This window comes from Actinia tenebrosa, unplaced genomic scaffold (assembly GCF_029948245.1).
Source record: "Actinia tenebrosa isolate PJP-AT-01 unplaced genomic scaffold, QUT_ActTen_1.0 PGA_scaffold6__47_contigs__length_16458017, whole genome shotgun sequence".
In the NCBI taxonomy this organism is placed as follows: domain Eukaryota; kingdom Metazoa; phylum Cnidaria; class Anthozoa; order Actiniaria; family Actiniidae; genus Actinia; species Actinia tenebrosa.
This window is the reverse complement of record NW_028292583.1, coordinates 7289813-7310976: the sequence shown is the minus strand read 5'-3', so window position 1 is coordinate 7310976 and position 21164 is coordinate 7289813. Positions and strand designations below refer to the sequence as shown.

General features: G+C 35.6%; 2 protein-coding genes across 3 annotated transcripts; both read right to left on the bottom strand.

Annotated features, from left to right (window-relative positions):
• Window positions 1-269: 269 nt before the first annotated feature.
• Window positions 270-9959, bottom strand: LOC116291524 (voltage-gated inwardly rectifying potassium channel KCNH6). 2 transcript variants are annotated; one of them, XM_031698697.2, is made up of 7 exons: window positions 9805-9959; window positions 6481-6924; window positions 4173-4560; window positions 3088-3287; window positions 2012-2264; window positions 1436-1641; window positions 270-673 (listed from the first exon to the last, which is right to left on the bottom strand). In XM_031698697.2, the coding sequence occupies exons 1-7, from the start codon at window positions 9841-9843 to the stop codon at window positions 275-277; spliced, it is 1929 nt and encodes a 642-aa protein (XP_031554557.1). In that variant the 5' UTR covers window positions 9844-9959; the 3' UTR covers window positions 270-274. The 2 variants fall into 2 exon arrangements, with proteins under 2 accessions (XP_031554557.1, XP_031554556.1); XM_031698696.2 differs by lacking the exon at window positions 9805-9959 and adding an exon at window positions 7034-7333.
• Window positions 9960-15907: 5948 nt separating this feature from the next.
• On the bottom strand, window positions 15908-20570 carry LOC116291522 (transmembrane protein 272). The gene is made up of 4 exons (XM_031698695.2): window positions 20253-20570; window positions 17952-18120; window positions 16778-16837; window positions 15908-16356 (listed from the first exon to the last, which is right to left on the bottom strand). The coding sequence occupies exons 1-4, from the start codon at window positions 20253-20255 to the stop codon at window positions 15935-15937; spliced, it is 654 nt and encodes a 217-aa protein (XP_031554555.2). The 5' UTR covers window positions 20256-20570; the 3' UTR covers window positions 15908-15934.
• Window positions 20571-21164: the final 594 nt, after the last annotated feature.

Genomic DNA, 21164 nt, shown 5'->3' with positions numbered 1-21164 from the left:
TGCTGCTCAAATCTGACCCTTGTTTTATAATTTGATTAATTGTTTGTTGCGCGGTGTGGGAGGAATATTTACAATAAATAAGTTTAGCTGAAATTTTCAAAGTTATTTATAATCGAATTGTCGTTTTAAAATCAAACTCACACGTCAAAACATTTTGTAATATACGAAAATTTCATCAGCAAACAAAGAACGTATTGTTTTCTTAATAATAATAATAATAAAGATTTTATCGCAAAAATCAGTTAATTCCGTTGTTTAAGTTTGGATAATGAATTTATAAATATGTTGTTTTGTGCCTTAATTCTTTTTTTCTTCCATTTTCAGCACGGTTTTCTATTAGAATATCAAGAATATCTTGTATTTTGCTTTCAACGTTCACTAGTCTCTTTTCCAGCGTTTCAATTCTCTGACAAGCATTTAGTGTCCAGGCTAAATGTTTATCCGAGAGAGTCTGAGGAGGAGTCTCCCCAATACTCCCGTTCATACAAGTAGTCGGGTTTGCAGGCCTTGGGGATTTTCGATTTGAGTTTTTATTTACATCAGCTTCGACTTGAATCTCCTTTGAATTACTTTGGGTAGACTTGAAATCAGCAATATTTACGAGTGAGATTCCTATTGGTGCACCAAGAGCAAGTGCCGACCATGGCCCTTGTCCAACGAGTCCACCACCTTTCTACAAGCATCCAATCAAATTGGAGTAAAAAAGAGAAAACAAGGTAAGACAGACCGGCGGACAGACAGACAGATTGATGTTTGAGGTGTTTCTTCAAGTACAATGCATGGCTTGTCAGAAGCAAAGTTCACAATCAATGGACTACTTCAACGTTACGGCGGCCATCTTGCCAGGTGGCAAAACAAAACAAAGATGACGGAAAAAGTTTAGAGTTTCGTGTGTTTGTCTTCCTTTTATGGGTAAAGGTCATCAATGTGCCGTCTTAATTCATCTTTTGTTGTATTTTCTTGTGAAGAGCTAGAAATATCAATCGACGCCATTACTGTAACAAAGCCTTATTTAACCCCTGGACGCCACATAATGCATCGTGATCCAAGATGGCCGCCGTATCGTCGAAGTAGTTCATCATATCGTGAGCGTTTTTTTATTTTAACTTTTTAGGGGGGGGGGGGGGGGTATTTTCACTGCAAATAATTGACTAAAAAATCATTGCACAAGTGCTTGAAGATAATGACCGTCATCTTTGAGTAGAACTACAGATAATATTTCATGTCGGTGGTTCGTCAACATTTCCAGGAAAAACGTGCCCACCAGAATGACTCTGTAATGGCATTTCACCTAGGAAGGAAATCCAGTAAACCCGGAGAACAAACCTTGTGGCAAGGAAGAGGATAACACATTAACGTCACAAATCATGAACTCGATCGCATACACAGTTCAGTCGACAACGGAACACGTTATATGCTCCAGGGATGCACTTACCTGGTTACAGCGACCAATATCCAAAGTGTATAAATATTGACACATAGCTTCTTCAATCTCTGGAAAAGCCTCTGCCACAGAAAACACGTCAGACCATGCCACGTAATGAACTTCGGTGAAAGTTCGCGCCATTAGGGTGGCGTCTGCTTTGAGGTTCCCTTTGGTCTTGATTGACATGTAGTCTCCACCCACACTGTCCCCTTGACCTTCAGAATATATATACATCGTTGTGTATCAATAATGTGCCAAGTACACTATTTTTATTTTTTGTATTTTTTGAGATGTTTGGGAGGTTGGTACACAAAAGGTATGAAACCCAAAATCTTGAAACTCCATGAGAAATTTACTAATTTCGATGTACTCTTTCTTATGGTGTTTATTTTCAGTAAACTAGATTAAATCTTAAAAAGTGGCCAATTATTTCAATAATTCTTTGAAACTACCTTGCAGACTCAACAGTCAAAGACATGGCTGCCATTTTGGTGACATTAAAAAATGATATTAATGAAAAATCTTTTTGGGATGACCTGCAAAATCACAAGTGCATAAAATAAAATATGATTACCAACAACTTACCTAAAATAGACACCGACCCTCCATCTTTAATCACATCCACAGTCCCCAAAGCAAAGAAATAGATATATTTAGCTAAGTCTCCTTCCTTGATAATAAAATAACTTGGAAGATAGTTCATTATGTCAAACTTTACAGACAAAGCCCTAAGACACGAATCACTCATATTCTCAAACACCGGACACCGGCTGAACACTTCTCTATGAATCTGGACGCAAATATCTGCTTGAAGGCTCTCTGGGAATCTTTGGAGCACCTGTAACGAAAGACGCCGATCAATAGAATACTTTCTTTCCGCGTTGCATGAATTTCACTACCAGCCTACAATGATGATGACTAAACACCGCCTTAGTGAAGCACAAATTATGTAGTCTTTTTTCACTCGAGGGAAAACTTGCCATTCAGCAATTTACGTCTAAAGAAAGCAATAAAACTATGAATGATGTGAATGGTTGCCAGTTAAAGATGTCCAATAGCTCTTTGAAGTTTTAATAACGTATTTCTGTGCCCAAATTGTAAACCAAAAAATTTTCTTAATGATTTAACATCCTCCTGAAATAATTAGGACTTTTGACAACAAATCCTGTCGTGAAGAAAAAGTATAAGAATAAACCTTCATAGAACTGGTTTTCTCTTTGGAACCCGAAGTTGTTTTTTCATACGTTTGATGTCACACTTAAAAGAACACTTGGAGGAAAATTGGAAATGACTTGAAACTTGGTTAAACTTATGGCCCCAATAGTCGCCAAGCAAAATATTTTCTTCACAGTAAAACTGTGAGTGGCGAAAAAATTATTAATTATTGTAGCATATGAATTGTGAGTAAATGGCGCCATTTACTCAACCCTATTGTTCTTTTAGCTTTCGTAAACCAGCAAAATGTCTTGGTGAAAACCCGGGCTAAAATGCAGAATTTTTGGTAGAGTAATTCATGAGAGTCATCTATTTTTATCGTTAAAATACGTCAATTAGGAATAGTCTGTTTCCAAAGTTGACGGATTTTCGTCCAAGTGCCCCTATAAAAGGTACCATCAATTCATCCCCTCCCTCCCCTCCCCCTTTTAGTCTACTACACTGACCTGATTCAGCTGTTGGTCTTTCTGAGCTGACCATTCATGTGTGAAATACTCTGTTAATGTCCCCTGAAGGTTTTCGGGAATATTATGGAAACGAATAAACTCCTTGATAACTTTCATGTCTCTATGGTAACGAGCTGTTCTTGTGTAAAGTCTCTGAATGATTGCAGTCATGTTACCAAATATGGCGGCGTACATGAGAGCTGTGAAGAGAGGGAAAAGATTGATATGATTTAATAACCAAACGTCAAGAAAAAATGATCCACGTTCCTTTTCGGCGACTGGCAAATATGCCAAACAATTGTTCTTTACTCTGAGTATAAAAGATGCTTAACCACCTTTTTTCAATAACAAAAAACTATCACGTTATCATTACCATATTCGTGTACGGGACCCATTGGGTTCTGGAAAAACTGAAACGCATCATACGATTATCATGGTTCGCACAATAGGCCCTTTGCATTGTCTGTACCGGAGAGCAAAATGTTTGTTTTTATTTCAAAATGGCGATTCTTTTTAGCTACTTGTAAAGAACTGAATGAAACGATGTGTAACCAGTGTGTCACGAAATGCAGTTTGATTACGATCTCTTGGAACAGGTTTTAAAAAGTGTGTTTGTTCACCAGTAAATTTCACCCATGGGAATCAAATTGTTCATTCATTTGCTCTCAGTGAATTAATCAGCACGTGATTACTGAGCTGACTATATAATGATCTAACGAGACGCCTAATTATGAGGAATGTTTAGTTATCGTCAACCAACATGGTGTTTATGACGTAACACCACCCAAGGATACAAATAATAAATAATATTATTACTTATTATTAAACTAAGACGCACTCGATGATCCGTGGATCAGTCATCAAAGGCCAAAATGAACAAACGAGAAATAGACCTCTTTACCATAAAATTTACCCATTACAGACCACGTGTAATTCCCTAGAGTACCATTTCTTTGTTTAACGGTTGCGCACGAGAAAACACATGAATATGGATACAACTAAAACACATATTATTAGCGTATAGTCCGCTGAAATGGGAAAATATTACGCCCAAGGTAAAGAGTAGGGAATATTAAGACACTCACCTCCAACTAACATCATTACTACAGCAAATATCTTCTCAGAATTTGTATTCGGCGATACGTTTCCAAATCCGATACTTGTTAAACTCGTCAAGGTGAAATAAAGAGACGAGATGTACCTTGTTGTCAAATCGGGTAGACTAGAATAAGAAGGGTCATACGAACTATTCATCTGCTTGCTCAGCACGGTAATCCAACCATGAGGTAGGGTAATCTGCGATATACCAATAAAATGCCAAATACAAGCCAACCAATGAGCGACAAGAGTGAAAAGGCAGGTTAATAGCACTACCACAGCGAGCCCATACTCGGAGTATCGGTCAAGTTTACGTGACACTCGAACCAGGCGCAAAAGACGCGCGGATTTCAAAAGTCCAGCAAGAGAAGCGGTCTGAAAACGAAGAAAAAATTGAAGTTGATGGGAGATGATAACAAGTATAGTACTCGTGGCTCCTACGCGTCTAGATAGCTGACTGCAAAGAAAATCAGCCCTTACTTTGCGTTTTCCTGGAAATGCAAACACACCCGTGAGCGGGCGATGTTTTTCCACTTCTAGAATCTACTGCGTGTAGTCTTTTCTTAAATTTCCTTAAATTTTCCTTAAATTTCCTATACGGTTCTTTGCATATCATGTCTAATAAAATGACTTTGGCTCTTAAAAAATGAAAAATTAACTGATGAAAATGTCTCCTTCAAATGGAAAAAAGTTCCGCTTTAGCTTAAGTTCAGGCTTTAACTTGAAGCTACCTAGGCAAGCATATCTAGCTACCAGTACCTCACGAATACTTATCTTTGATCAGTTCAGGAAGCGATAAACCTTGTTTTTGGCATGGTTTAACAAGATCCTTCAAAGTCGCTAATAAAATGAGCTTTTAGAAATTGTAAAATTCACAACCGGGTCAGAAGAACAATTATCCGCTATAGATAGCTGAGACTAGTATGTTAATATTAGCAAAACTAAGTAAGTAGGAAGTAAGCTTGAAACTCAGAATTTTCAACAACAAAAAAAAAAATCGAAATTTTGTATGAATCGAAAACATTCGTTGGCAGGCAAAATGCAAAGGTTTTTTTAACAAAATTCACACACTTCAAGGATCATATGCTTACGAGTTTTAAACTTATTTTCCTTAAATTCTTAGTTTTACTAATCTTAACATGCTCTTTCGAGCCATGGTAATTTTTTTCTGTTTTCCTAATTAAAAACTCCCTGAAAAAGCTTATTTCAAATATGAAAAAGCGCCGACAAATCGGTTATTAGATTAATAAAAGCTAATTTCAAGCATTTTTCATTGGTTTTCTTTCGGTTTGAGAAAGAACAAGAAAGGTCATAAATTTTTAAGTCTTATGAAGGCATGGAGAACAAGGAGAAGTCCAAATTGTTTACTGAATAATAGAAAAGCTCAGGTTGAGAGGAATATAAATGAGGTATTGTGCTTATGTTCTCTAAATTAGCAATGAAGGCTTTAGGTGAAATTAAAGAAAGAAATTATGGAGGAAAATATATTTTTGGAAGCCGTTGAGACAGCTGTTTTGGTATGCACAACAACAAAGTATTATTTGAATACGCGAGTGAACCTCGACCAATCATCACAGAGGATCCCTCGAAGACACAGAAAATGATTTTCACAAGCAATGTTTTCACAGCATGAATTAAACTCTCGTCCTCAGAGCATTTTTAGACTTCGACAGTCGATCTTGCTATCTTACTCTAGTAACTAGCAAAACATGCAATTCTGTAGAGTTATGGGATTTCGGTCAATATCGCCCTCAAACTGATAGCTTTTCATTCTCTCTCGATCAGTTTCATTACGATGTATTTCTAGTCGATTGATTCCATTGGCCACTAAGCTAAAGCATACTGTAATAGCTTTTTGAAGGATTTCGTCTATAGTATCCATATTTTCACTGCGCTTTATCATATTCAAGCTATTCGACGGATTAGTGAAAAGATCTCCATAAATGAAAGACAGCTTTTTTCTATTCGTTTTTTAATCTGGGAGAAACTCCTCGGTGTCTTTTGGTGTACTGAATAAAATGCTTGCAAAGGAAATTTGAAATGAATATTTTGCTTTAATTGGTGCGACTTAAAAGGCACGAAAAAAGAAATAAATTTTGTGGCCATAAGTCACTTCCAACCCAATGTCTGAATTTAATAATTAATCCTTAGTAGAACCTAGAAGTCGTTTTTGCATGACTTTATCATAAAACCAACAATAGGTGTTGAACCATTACCAAGGTAATCGCCTATCAAAGTGTGCTAATGCATAAAAATATAAGAGATATGTGAAAAGAAGGGTAAAAATGAACTTACCCCTTCAGTTCCTTGACTGACGAAGAATTCAAAAGGGATGGCAGCAAGAAGATCGATAACAAACCATGTCTTAAGGTAATTACAGGCAATCATTCTTGGGTCTACAACTAGTTCATCTGTTCCCTTCCGCGTGTAGGTCGAGCGAAAATTAATCAAAATATCCACAATGAATAAGCAGTCTACGACAACATTTGATATTGCAAGGTAACGTCCATTCTTCAATTGTCCTAACGGAGAAATTCGTTTGGTTTTGTCGAGCTGCCCAAACGCAGCCGTATAAGGTATTTCAATAGCTGTGTAAATAACCAGTGCTAGAACAAACCAGTCCCAACTTGCCTTGAATTTGGAATTGTGGAGAATTACATACTTTGGGAGGTTTCGACCTTGGAGTTTTGCTCTGGCGTTGCTAGACAACTGCTCCAGCTCCGATGGCTCTGCCATTTCCTGTGTAGAAGGCAAAATAAAACCATATTTGAATTCACAATATTATATTCAGAAAGGGATGTAAATACGTCTAGTTAGATAGCGTTCGATTTTACTTTTTTTATCTTACCTGGATTGTGTTGGAAAAAGAAGAAAACACATTCTCTGCATTGGAAGCAATGGTGTTAAATAACGCGAAGCGACTAAAAAAACTCATTGGGTAAGAATTTTTAAACTTATACCCTCAAATTGCTGTGCGGTTTTTCTCCCGTAAGCTATAAATGGGATACTCTGGCACTCTAATTGGCAGGCTGTTTATGTTATTTGCCCCAGAACATCAAGTTGGTTCAATTCTTGTGATGACCTACCAACGACCACAAAGGAAAGCCAAAACAGTACGAGATTTGATTGAAATCATATGGCTGGAAGATTGTACATATGTGTTTTTATCGTACGAATATTAAAACCTCGGATATGCTAATGTCAAAGCAGAAATTCTTTCTTATTGGCCGTAGTCAATTTTGTTGAATACATATAGTATTGACATCATACACACTGATTAAAATTTCATGAGTACAAATTCGAAAAAGGATGAACAGAAGTTCGGACACTTAGAAAGAAACTAAGGAATAACGTTATATTATCGACTTGAATATGAGCTTACGTCGAGGCAAATCAATTCAGTTGTATTTATAGAGTATGAATAAAATTACAATAACTATGAGAGAAAAAACGAGGTCGGTCGATAAAAAGGTAAAACTACTAACTTTATATTAGGATTTTACATAAAAGATTTATAAACTTGTAAGACTACTTTTTGAAGACACATGTACCTGATTGGCATACTGCTCAACAGTAATTTTATTAGGTTTTTTATCGTTGTTGGTCAAGTTTTGGAAAGATAACGACTTTATCTGCTATTTGGCCGTGAAACATAACTTGAGTGCAAATGCAAAGCATACACGATGGTTTTTACTACAAATGAAATATCAGAAAATCAAAAAAAGGCAAGGCTTTCAAACTACCTGTATGCTTGAAGAATTGATGGTTTTCACGGCGGCCATGTTGGAGGAACTTAACAAAAGAATTGTCAATGAATTCTTTTGTTATATCAATTATATATATTCAATTCTCTTGGGAATGGCTGAAAACCATCAATACTGTCTAGCGATTTTTAACAATTTCTGCATTATCAATTAATATTACTCACTGTATGCTTGAAGAACACTGTCTCTTGAGTAATATTAATTATGCAGAAATTGTTTAAAATCGCTAGGAGGGCGAGGACAAAACTCATACCGTACCTCCCCTCTCATATGACTTTCCACCAAAGAAAATTAAGGCTACACCTTGCACATAAATAATGTAGATAGCTAGCGTCGTGAATATTAGCAGATAAATTCTTCCCCGAAACTATGCTAAAATACTGTAGATTTTTAGAATTAAAATCGTTTGTAAAACTACCTTGTGATTTATATTTATTTTGATAAGAATTTTTTACAAAAATATTTTATGATTTTTAGGGAATGTGGCTCTAAAATAAGGTGGAAAAGTTCAGAATTTATGCAAAATTAAAGCTGGTACGTAGGCAAGCACCTGTATAGGTGATACGGCCAAGAGAAATCGATAGATATGCTTATTACTTACTTACTTGTTAAAGCGAGTTTTTAAAATATTTTTAAATACTGAAATTTGAGGACTTCGAGTGAAAAACATCAAAGTAAACTAGTTTAAACTGGTTTCCCAGTTCAAATATTCTGACTGTCTTAATCGTTATTGAGATCTTAAGAAAGTTTAAAGCAATGCATTAGAAAAACTATCACCGTAAACAAACAAACACACCACTGTACAAGATAATAAATGTACGAGAAGGATACTAATTTCTAATAAGTTATCAGCTTCGTGGGAGTTCTGTAATACCGGATTTGACATAACATCTCAAATACAGTAATCTTAATATTTGGAATTGTATTGTAATTAGCTTGGTCGTCTTACTATTTGAACACAACATTTAGTCTTACACCTGCCACTTTAGCCAAGAAATTATCTTTAAACGCCGGAAACTGAAGAAAACACTGTTTCAAAACTTAACCCGGGCTTATACAGTTAAGTAGCGAAGAATTTTATCATGATTTGAACTGGAAAAATTATTTTTGATATCAAGAGCTGATTGGTGCATGTGGTAAAATTGAAGAGCCAACGTAACTGCGTTGTATGGCTTAGCCAACTCGGCTACTAACAATGGATTTCTAAAACGGTTTTTCAGTTTAGTAAATCGGACTACATCCCACGCCACATCGTTTGATCGTTGATATTTGGAAGCTACCCTCCAGATTTTTAGACCGGCTTTGGAAGTGTTTAACAAGTGTTCCGACATCTGCATTTGGAGAAGACAGCATTTATAGCCCACAAGAGTCTCTCGAATTTGGTTAATCAGTGGCGGTCGACTCATAATTGAATGGTTGCGAATTATTCATTATACCATAAAGTGTCGAATGATTTTGCATCAGAAGTAGAAACAAGATTTTTGGGGTTTTCTAAGACTTTTTATCTTTGCTATACCAAGAAATCATTTTCAGTACATTTGGTATTACGGCAAAACTGACCGGAACTCAAAACTTTTGGAACACACTTCAGGATCAGAATTCAAACGGAATACAAAAGTCAAATCATACTCGTTAGCGTTTCGGTAGTAGTTGAACCGACGAGTATCAATCATAAGAATAATACAAACGCAAATTCTTTAAAAATTAAATTTGAACTCAGAAATAAAGCTTAGAACGTCATTTTATATCTTCCGTCTCAAAGAATTAAAGCATCCAATTTCTTTTTTTGAACTTAATGCAATTATGGAAAGTATTAAAGGTGTACAATCATGTAAAGCTAGAGTAACATACTTACAGGCAGTAGGGATAGTGAGCCAGATTCTCGTACTTTCATTTTAAATTCATGGTAACATTCCTTGCCTTGCAAGATGATCAATATTTTTTGGATTCATAAGCCTTGAGCGCTATAAAATTAGCGTCAAATTCCTGAGTCACTTAACTCTCACTTGAGTACGAACAATAACAAGTGATTGAATGTCGCCGGAGAACGTCGGGTAACGCGCTTCTGTGGTAGCCAATAGCAACACACGCCGGTGATTCTATTAGTGTTCGTGCATACATTTATTTAAAAAGGAATTGCTAAACGCAGAACGCTTGGGAGATATTGATTGAAAATTGTGTTGAAGCTTGTTGAAAGCTGTTGGTGTGGTGAGTTGCAGCTTTGCTGGATGATTTGATTAATTTTGTGATATGCACTGACGTATGAATATGACTGAAGTGGTTCAGATTGGAGGTGTGAAAGGGTGTTAAGCTCAGTCAGAAATAGAAAAATTAATGCCCAAACACTGAAGCCAGCAAGCAAACAATTAGCAAACAAGCAAACAAACGAACAAGCAAACAAGCAAACAAGCAAACAAGCAAACAAGCAAACAAGCAAACAAGCAAACAAGCAAACAAGCAAACAAGCAAAGCAAACAAGCAAACAAGCAAACAAGCAAACAAGCAAACAAGCAAACAAGCAAACAAGCAAACAAGCAAACAAGCAAACAAGCAAACAAGCAAACAAGCAAACAAGCAAACAAGCAAACAAGCAAACAAGCAAACAAGCAAACAAGCAAACAAGCAAACAAGCAAACAAGCAAACAAGCAAACAAGCAAACAAGCAAACAAGCAAACAAGCAAACAAGCAAACAAGCAAACAAGCAAACAAGCAAACAAGCAAACAAGCAAACAAGCAAACAAGCAAACAAGCAAACAAGCAAACAAGCAAACAAGCAAACAAGCAAACAAGCAAACAAGCAAACAAGCAAACAAGCAAACAAGCAAACAAGCAAACAAGCAAACAAGCAAACAAGCAAACAAGCAAACAAGCAAACAAGCAAACAAGCAAAACAACAACAACAATATAAAACAAAAACAATAAACGTACAAAAAATGAAAACACAATCTAAAAAAAATGCACACAAACAGTACTAGTTGAGTTGAAACATTTTCAACCAAAGAATCCCAAAAAGAAGCTAAATAAATATGAGACTGAAGATAAACAAATAAAGATATAGCACGAAAGCAACAAAGAAAGTAGAGGTTAAGAAAACGCAACGAGCTTATTTAATCTCTTTCTTTTTCGATCTACCAAAAAAGAAAAAAACAACTAAGAATGACAACTGTACACGGTAGACCTATTAAGTTTGCCTTGGGCATAATGTTTCCCATTTAAATTATTTGCATGATTGAGTTGTATCCACATTCATTTGTCTTCTCATGCACACAACCATTAAACAAAGAAAAGACACTCTAGGGAAAAACACGTCTGAAATGGGAAAACATTACGCCCAAGGTAAAGAGGTCTATACCTCAGGGATCTGAAGGGCGCCATTACTCGTTAATCAAAAGCTCAAATAATAGGTCACTTGCATTATAGCGCGTTATTTACTACAATTACTAGGACTCCCTTGCACGATTTCTCTTGTTCAGTTAATTAGCACCACTGTCTTACTATTATCATTAAGAAATATAAATATGAATAAAAGAGAAAAATTTTTCGCGAAGCTTTTTGATAGTAAAAGAGTTTGAAAGTTAACAAAAGTGTAGCAAACTCTTCAACATGGTATGCAGATAATCGAGTGCACTCATTCTCAGTTCTATTTGCGATGTTATGTAGCACGTATATAGCTTCACGCCGCCAGAATTATGCTAAAAAAGCTCTAAGTTTTGACAATACTCATTTTTATAAAGATTCAAATGCTTCCACCGACAGAATGGTCAGACAAGCAATCAATAAGCGAAAAACTGAAAATTAGTTCAAAGAGGATCTTAATTATTATCGTCTTTATGGGTTTTTATTTTAAAAATTTGCTAGCCTTTTAATGTGATCGCTTGGCTTCTGTCTGCAGTCTTATCAGTATTTTGGACTGTTTGGCAAGAGCTCAAAGATCACTATGTATGCATCATGCAAACTGATTTCTGAATTAGAGAAACAACTATTCGCCTGCCGGCTTTTGGTGTAGTAATTGCCTGAGTTATGGCCAGCAAGCGAAGATTCTTTCAGTTGTTATCAAAAACTCACATGATCAAAAACTGGACATCTTTGAGTTGAAGGCATCATATAAAATCTACGCAATATTTTCACTTTTTCTTGTCATCTTTCATTAATCAGTTGGCTTGGCTTGTACATACCTTAAGATTGCAGTATTAGAGAAAAATCCCTTAAAAATCACAATTTTGAAGATTGCACTTTGCAGATATGATAAAAATCTTTAGTTTTGTCCATCAACGTACATCGCGCCCTTCGGGTGGACGCGCAAATTGTTCAGTGACAGCTAGCTGTGTTGGGCATCTTGAACCACTAATAAATATATAAATGCCAGCGTGTTTTATGTTGGCATTCAATTGTGAAATTGTTTCAAACAGACGCATGCGCACGCCGTTTAGTTGTTTGTCAAAGTTAAGTGACGGCGCACAAATTTAATTCAAAATTACAGTTAATGTCTTCAAGTGGCTGAATACCACATGTTCTTCCACCCACTTCTTGTACGTGGAGAAATGATTCAAATAAAACGTATTGCAATACGAAAAGTAAAAAATAAAGATTACTTATCTCAACATGATCTTCCACTCTTCGTTCCCATTGTTTCGATAATGTAAATGAGGTATTGTCAATGAATTATTGATTACTGTGGTTGTGCTCATAGTTAAGCGTTTTAAAGGTCTATTTTAACAGTGTGGCCTATAGGAATATGCTCAAATTATATCACATGTCCTTGGTGAATATCATCAATTATTACTAGCTTTGATATTTGACGCAGTTGTCAGTGTTTTTCATGAGGCTTTCATTTCATTATCTTGGGCACTTTTCTACTTTTTCATTGGGGGAGGGTTGGGTTAAAGAGGGCCAGAACTTTGGTAAAAATACCTTGAGTGCGTAATTTAGTTCAAAATCGTTCATCAATAGCTCTAATTACAGTTGAGTCCGCAATGAAATATTTTTTTGTTTCGAGAATTACACAAGGGGGTCAATTTGCATGCACCCATAATATCTGGGTATACTGTCACCCCTCGTACCAGCTCTTTTAAAACCACACTTTTCCCCGCCAATACCCCCACACGCCCTCACTTTGGTAAAGTACTAAAACTTCACCCCCACCTTGATCTCCCCTCCTCTCCCCAAAATATATTTGCACTAAGAGCCGTGTGACAAATTTTAAGATGATATGAATATTTAATTCCGGTTAATTACGTGTTGTACGCTCCAGGCACCTGCTGTCCAGGGACAGTACTAATCAAATAGACTTGAAAACTTATACTAATTATCTCTACTAGTAAAGAGACACGCACGAGATGCACAAATGAAAAAGTCAGTATTTGGAACGTAAATATATTACTGATAAATGACAAAAGTTTTTGCTTTGGCGTCTTTTGTAATATTAACCAATAGAGGCTTTGCACCATCACGTGACGGCAGCCATTTTAGATGTCTGGAACAATACAATCGTTTTACGAGAACAAAAATAATGTTAAACCAGGCACGCAACCAATATGCCTTATCTTTAGTACCATTCTCATAAGAGCTAGTTTACTGGCTAGTTTTCTTTTGTTAGAAAAGTAATACTAAGTTGGAAAGTTCTAAATAAGATATTCTTCATTAAAAATTGATGTCCTCGCTTAAATGTAATACTCTTAAGTAATGATCTTTTTAAGTAACTTCCAGAACAAGTCAATCAAAGAAGGTCAATAATAAAGTAGTCATAGCTTATGAAAATTTATTATCCTGTGGGATGAAGTAATATAAGTAAGATAAATATTAATCACGTAAAGTGGCTGGTACAAGACCGCGTTAATTGAAAGAACCTTGGCCTACCTTGGCGTAGTTTTTCCAGCCGAGTTGACCTTCCAGGCCAGGCGTGCGAAGGGTAAATAGCTCTATACAACGGATAAATCGTTATCCAATGGATAAGTCGATGCTGTTATCCAATAAATTTATCCACTTGATAAGATTTATCCATCGGATAGCGCTATCCAATCTTTGTACTCAGCACCGGGCCCAGAACAAACTCTTGATCAAGTTCAAACAATCGGAATTGAGGATTCGACATTTTGATTAGCATTTTATCATGATTTTGTTGGTCCCAACTAGTAAACCATTATATAAGACAAAAATAGTTTATTTCTTTGTTATTAATACAATTTAAATAGAATTTACGCATTGAATTACTGACAAGGAATCGAAGCATCGGAAGATGGGAACAACAGTTCTGCGTTAAACTGCAACAATTGGCATACCATCTGATATTTTGCTTTGGCATAGTTTGACTTTACACGATTATAATCAAAATACATTATAGAGTGTGTACTATATATCCGTGAAAAGCTTTGTAAAAATTAAAAACATTATATCTGCACTAATTTGTACGATTTTGTTAGTTAACGTTTTCACGATACACTTATTTCAATAAAGTTAGTCACCTGAAAAGCTACAAAGCTGAGACCGGCAAGGATTATGGGTAGATACATTTTACATGTTTCAACCGCTTGATAACTGTCGTTGATGGACTTGAGATCTTCTACCAGTTACAAGTTAACCTCCTCTGAGCATCCTCAACTGCTGCAGTTTGTCAAAAGCTTTACTTGCTGGATATAAAACATTTCCCCATGATTCTCAGCGATCACAGCTTTCTAGGTTTTTGGTTTAAGTATACACTTATTTCGATAAAGTTAGTCACCAAAAACCTAGTCACCAAAAACCTAGAAAGCCGAGATCACTGAGCATCATGGGGAAATTTTCATATCAAAAAAAAGCATATATATGCAAAGCTTTTCTTAATACAAGCTGCAGCTCGATGATGCTCTTCTTTATTGACATCACCTCGCTCTATGAAAGTATTGAGCTGCATTTTTGGGTGTGCGTTGAGTGAAAAATCGTCGATGAAGCGTTGCAAGTTTTTGAAGCTAAATCAAAAACTTGCAACGCGTTGGCAAATCCGAAAATCGTTGTACATGGCATGTTACACAGCATCAATTTTTCGCCCAACGGCGTATCGCGAAAAATTGTTGTTGCGAATCGTCCAGTGCAACATCAGCTATAAATATAGGGGTTTTGTATCATTACATGCCATCTTACATGGCAGAATAATAAAATCCCTTTGCTCTAGAAAATTTGATTCTTTCTCGTGCTTTTTTAAATATGATCCACTTACAAGAATGAGATATGTATGTTGCTTAGCAACAGTTTCCAATGACAACATTTGAATGTATGAAAAAATGAAGATGTAGGATCTAGGTCTATTGAATTAAAATAATATCTAAATCTACAAATAACCCTTTTTATACCGAAATTGCTCAATAAGTGTGGCCCAAGTTGTGCGCGTTTTCTAGTCAATCCAATTCCAACAGTACAAGTTAAGTATTCTTTGATTGATTGATGTAAGCCAAAAACCCAGATGTCGTGAATTTATACACCATTCTCATAATGGCTGACGAGCGCACGAAAAGGAATTCATCCAGTCATCTTGCAAGGATGAGCAAGGCTGCTCATACAAAATAAAGGTGGATAGCACGAATTCAGGTCAAAACAAAAAGTCAATTTCTTTACTTTCATTCTATGAACGCATTTCATGTGCTTTTATCTTCTATTGTAAACTAATGACTGGTTGACCTCGTTTTCGTGCACTTGTCAGCCATTATGAGAACAGTGTACAGAAAATAGAGGTTACCAAATTACCCTCAGCCTCCTTTGCAGCCGTTCTTAGGGTCGTCACGCAATGTTTCCCTCCCCACAAACAAACAAACAAACAAACAAACAAACAAACAAAAAAAAAAGCACACACAAAAAATTCAGCCTCTTTATGCCGTTGCAGGCAATGTCTCATCATGTGTCTGCCCTTTTAAGATCTGTGTGGTAGTGGTGATGGATGGTAAGTAATATACCATATCACTCTAAATAAAAACTACATGAAACCAACTATATTCATTCATTTTCCTATGCTTAGTTAATCCTTGACAGTAACGAAAAATGCCGTACAACTTGCACAGACTCCTAAACAACAGATACAAAAACAAATAGCTCCCATAAGAATGTAACTTGCAGTTATAACCCAAAATGCAAACATGTACAGTGTTGGGTTACAGTAGTTCATTGCATCATTCGCAGGCGGCGTTGGATTAGGCTTATATTTACTGTACACCCAAATGTTACCAGCGATAAACCAGGTAAATAAGAATAAATTGAGAACACCATCTATGAATTTACTAGACATTGATTGGTCTTCATCTATATCGGTATCTGTGTCGTCATGACTTCTGGCTCTTTGACAAAGTACAATTATTGTCTTTAGCATTCCAAATGATCCCCCAACTATTAAATAAATAGGAATAAATGGTTCCACTGGGCAGTCATCCTTATATTTTGCACCTGGTTTTAGCAATGAAAGAAAAGTATTAAGACTGATAAATGCAGGGCAAGTTGAAATAGCTAGACAGATATGTACAGGTTTAAATATTTACTGGCCAGGAGGTCTGAGTATGACCAATAAGGAAAATGTCCCTGTGCTCAAGGAATTAAATATACTGATATAATTCGAGGTCATTAGGCTGAGGTCCATTTTCTAGGCCAAAGGCACAATTCTTCCCTATCTGGACTAATGTTAGGACTGTAAATACATTGTCGGTACATTTTTTCCCCTATTTACTTTTTATCTTGTTTTGCTTTCAGGTGAATAAAATGATATAAAATATCCAGATATAAAATGTCCCCTGCTCCAACTGCCAATCAGAAATATGCACATTTTTTAGGATACCTAACTGGAAAAAAAAAAAGATTCCATATTACCTACCCATAATAACCATAGCCATCGGCAAAGCCATCAAAAGACTCAGCACCACTGTACATCCAACTGTGAAGTGCAAATTGTTTTTTTTGTCACAAAATTTCTGGTTCTGTAAATGTAGGTCTGAAGCATGTCCTGACACCTTAAAGTGGTGCACAAGGACTGCACGCAGCATATGATTTAGATGTTTAAGAGCTAGCTGTTATTGAATACAGGGTTTTATCTTATGGTTCAAAAAATTAAAATGGGATTAATACCTTCCAAGGTTGGACTACAGAAAGCCTAACAGGTTCTTTAACCCACTTGATTAGGCAGCCAATTGATTGAATTAGAATTTACAAGTTGATTTCTGAAGGGGGGAATTGCTTACTATCAATCACGTGACTTTTTGGAGTTGACTGGGGGGCAACTAGCGGATGTTAAGCCAAAACATGTCAAAATAAGTCCTCAAACTATTGTATATGACTATTTCTACGACATGAAACCAGAAAACAAAAGATCAAAACAACCTCCAGGATTCTACAAGCCATCAAAAAAGAGCTATTACCGAAGTGACGTCTATTGATAGCAACCTATAGCTGGAGAATTTGTACAGCCTGTAGTTCCAGAAATTCTCCATACTGCATACCATTTTTTCAAAACCTTCAAACCTTATTTACATTACAACTAAACCAACCAAGGTGCAAATTTTCATAGCCAATCAATTAGCCAATCAGTAATGAGCATTTAAACAATTCTGCACAAATTTTAAGAATATTTCCCTTTAATTACCCATGTGTGTATGATCAGGAGTGAACAAGAAAAGGTTAATAATCTCCAGAATTTGTCACCATCCTGTTATTCAGTGTCAAAAACATGGTTCATCAATGCGTAGTTCTGGAAATTATCCATATCCCCTCCCCTTTCCCCACAGAGGTATTCGGAATTTCCAAAAGGTAGGGGGGTCAGAGAAAAAACAAAATTACTGAGTTTGTATGGAAGAAAATTGGAATTTCTGGGGGTAAATGAGGGGGGGGGGGGAGTCTTAAAAAACATTCCTCTGGGGGAGGGGGGGGGGGTGGTGAAAGGGTATGGATAATTTCTGTAACTATACAATTTGATTTAAAATTTGATGGGTGGTTTGGTTAATGTAGTATCATTGTAAAGAGTAAAAAGAAAATGTAAAAGTACACTAACTTACTTGTTCCAGCAAATAACTGTACGACTCGTTTACAAAAATCTAAAGATCCTTCAGATGTTTCTTTGGCTTCTTTGATTTGACCAAATAGATCTGACTCATATGGGGGAGGCAGAGACTCATCCCAGATCTTCTCATCTTCTATAAAATCTCTGTTGTTGCTTTTTTGATACTGTAGTAATAAGAAAATATTGATGGTTTTCAAGTATTTCAAAGAGAGTAAAATAAATTGTACCTATTTTACCAGTTTTCATGCATACATGATTAACAGGACTTAAAAGTACAAAAATATTGTTGAATTTTTCCCTCATGAAACTTTTGTCTTTTTCTTTCTATAAAAGCTTTTATTTATGCATTCATATATTAATGAATTTTTGCACTATATAAGTAATAAAATTATTATTATCATTATTATCATTATTATTATTATTATTATTAAAAGATAATTTGACAGCTTGGGTTAAAAAAAATCAATACAAAAGTTATAAGCAAGTTTCAGCTTCAAAAGTGAAATATGTCTTTAGTGTTGCTGAAGCTGTTAAAGCTATTATCTTTCAATGTCTCAATTTCATACTTATCTTGGACAAGATCAGGGAAGGGGGACCAAAATGTTTTGGGACAGGAAAGAGGGAGGGAGCTCTAAAAATTTGTCATGCATACAAGAGGGCTCTCAATAGACCCTTTTTGAGTTCCAAATTACCGCTGTGTTTCTTGATAACAGACTCATTTACTCAGGTTTAGAATCGAATCAGTGTCTAAATATTCACAAATACCAACGATAAAGTAAAGAATGCACAACTTCTACAATACGAACACTTTGAAGCCTGACGGACTTTGACTGGAACATGTGAATATTCTTTGCAAAATTGAGGCTAAGCCAGAGTAAATGAGTCTGTAATCAAGAAACACAGTGGTAATTTGGAACTCGAAAAGGGTCCATTTGAATTTGAAAATTTTCATGGGTTGTTTGGGAGCTTCAGAAATTAAGTTAACTTCTAAATGGGGGCCTGTTAGAAAAATAAGGCTTTTGAGGAGGAATCTTCCCTAAACATCAATTGACCTTTTCTTAAAGCAAATATTTTTAAACAATATAAGTAAATTTCGGCCTGGGTATATGTAATGCCCTGCACACATTGGTGTAACTGTGCACAGGTAATGCAAACATATAGTAAACAATACAATAGCAAACACCACTAGAATCGAAATATAAAATTAACAATTCATAAATTCAAAGCAAATCTTCCAAAATATTTCTAATTTAATTCTGCTACTATGGTTTCAAGCATTTGTCTAAAAAATTGCTTTTTCGACTTTTAATGATATGTAAATTGGGTGTGGGGGCTGTAAGGTGATCAGCAGATAAAAGAGCAGATAAAATAAACTATATATATTATATATATATATATATATATATATATATTATAAAAAACATTTGGAGAAATTTTCTATTTAGAATTCATCTAGTTATGATAACTATTGTTTTATTTTTCTTGATATTATTTAAGAAAAATTAATAATTACAACTGGAAAAACTTGTAGCCAGCAATTGTCTTCAAGTTTTTTATAATATTTCACTTCCATACCATAATATTACTACTAGCGGTAAATTATATCCGAGTTTAAGACTTAGTCAATATAAAATTCACTTATCATTTAGGCCACTATGTTATACATTAAAAAAATCTAAAGCTTGATTCATTATAGAATTGGTTTTACGATTATCGTAATATGCTATTGATCAAAGGTTCGATCGAGGGTATGTTTACGCGTCTTGGATCGTAAAGACGCTTTGGTTCCACTTGGCGAAGCGTAGAAAAAGAATAAAAAACCTTAGTTTAAATCACAAAGTCCTTCGGCACATAGATGAATAATGTGCTGTTCTTTTTACCTTATGTTGACTTTTTTTGATCCTTTCTTTTCTTGCCATTGAATAAAGCGATAAAAGGTTAAAATATTGTGACCAAAAAACTTGTAGTGGCGCGCGTCGAAATTTCCGAGATGAATGGCTTTTTGTATCGTCTAAAAAGCTGGACTCCGACAGTTCAATACTCGTAAAAGAGCTCTTAATTTAAAACAGAACATGTTCCAAAGACTCCGGAATAAGGAAAAGCTCTTACAGATAAAACAATAGGGGTCTAAAATTGTATTCGTGGTAGAGGTAAATTCGATTCGTTCTCTCAAGATGGATTACACGACCGAGCCAATGGGACTACGAGAAGCCTAACAAAAAGTCAGCAAAATGTCTACAAATCTACTTCCTACGGGAAAAAGCTCTTTCCGATAGGCACATGAATAATAACTTACCATATTAGCGTTCTGAAGTAGCTAGACAAGCGAGTCAAAACTCTTATCAACACCTATGACTGAGGTCGTTGTTTCTCACTTCTTGATCTCTTCTTCGCGACGGATCATTTGACTTCATAATAGTTTTTGATGCCCAGAAAATTATTGTACAGCCATTAAAAGACTACTGTGGTGTAGTATACTCTAGGTCATGCTAATAGAGTGGTTAACTGGAAAGAAATTGGGCTGCGGTCGATAAAAATTGGAATAATTAAGGATGTAGTTTAGAAATTCATGGTCCCTGTGGCTTCACTAGAAGTTAAAATCAAGTGAACAGAAGCAAGACAAAGGATTAACCAATCAGGTGCCAGGAAAGAACAAAGGACTCATGAATAAAATAAGACCCAAGTGAACAATGCTTCAAGAATATTGAAAAATCGTATAAGTGTAAAAAAAAATGATAAACGTCTTTTGTCTTACTTTAGATTTTGAATAAGCACATAAGCTATTTTGTTTTGTCAATAGTGGCTGGAATAAACGGGCTTGAATTTAGTTCATATGACACTGAAGTTGGCTGAAGTTGGCTGGAAATAGGTATGTACAACTTAGTACATCTGGGTACCGCAGCTTCATTAAAAGGCATTAAATAAAAAGCTTTGAATTTCTTTACGGTTTTGTACGATACTGAAAAGCAAACCGCTCCACAGGTGTTTCCCAGCTGATTAAGAGGACATAAATTATAATAAATTGGTTTCAGATAGCCAGCTTTTTTGAAAGTCAGTTCCGACTTGTCGACAAGTTTCTCGGCTGATAATAGTCCTGGGGAAAAAAAACAACAACAAAAAAAAAGGAAAAAAAAAAAAAAAAAACAGTAGAAGGGAAACAATAACAATACAAAAAGGCCCATATACTGACTGATAGCTTAGTTCGAGT

Bases quoted from the DNA above. Each gene is read 5' to 3' on its own strand.
- LOC116291524 (XM_031698696.2), bottom strand. From the start codon at position 7,120: ATGAGTTTTTTTAGTCGCTTCGCGTTATTTAACACCATTGCTTCCAAT. The intron at 6,925-7,033 runs GTAAGATAAAAA...CCTTCTACACAG, and splicing joins CTTTTTCCAACACAATCCAG to GAAATGGCAGAGCCATCGGA. The intron at 674-1,435 runs GTAAGTGCATCC...GGATGCTTGTAG, and splicing joins ATATTGGTCGCTGTAACCAG to AAAGGTGGTGGACTCGTTGG.
- LOC116291522 (XM_031698695.2), bottom strand. The intron at 16,838-17,951 runs GTAAGTTAGTGT...TGCACTTCACAG, and splicing joins ACAGTTATTTGCTGGAACAA to TTGGATGTACAGTGGTGCTG. The intron at 16,357-16,777 runs GTAGGTAATATG...TGCTAAAACCAG, and splicing joins GATGGCTATGGTTATTATGG to GTGCAAAATATAAGGATGAC.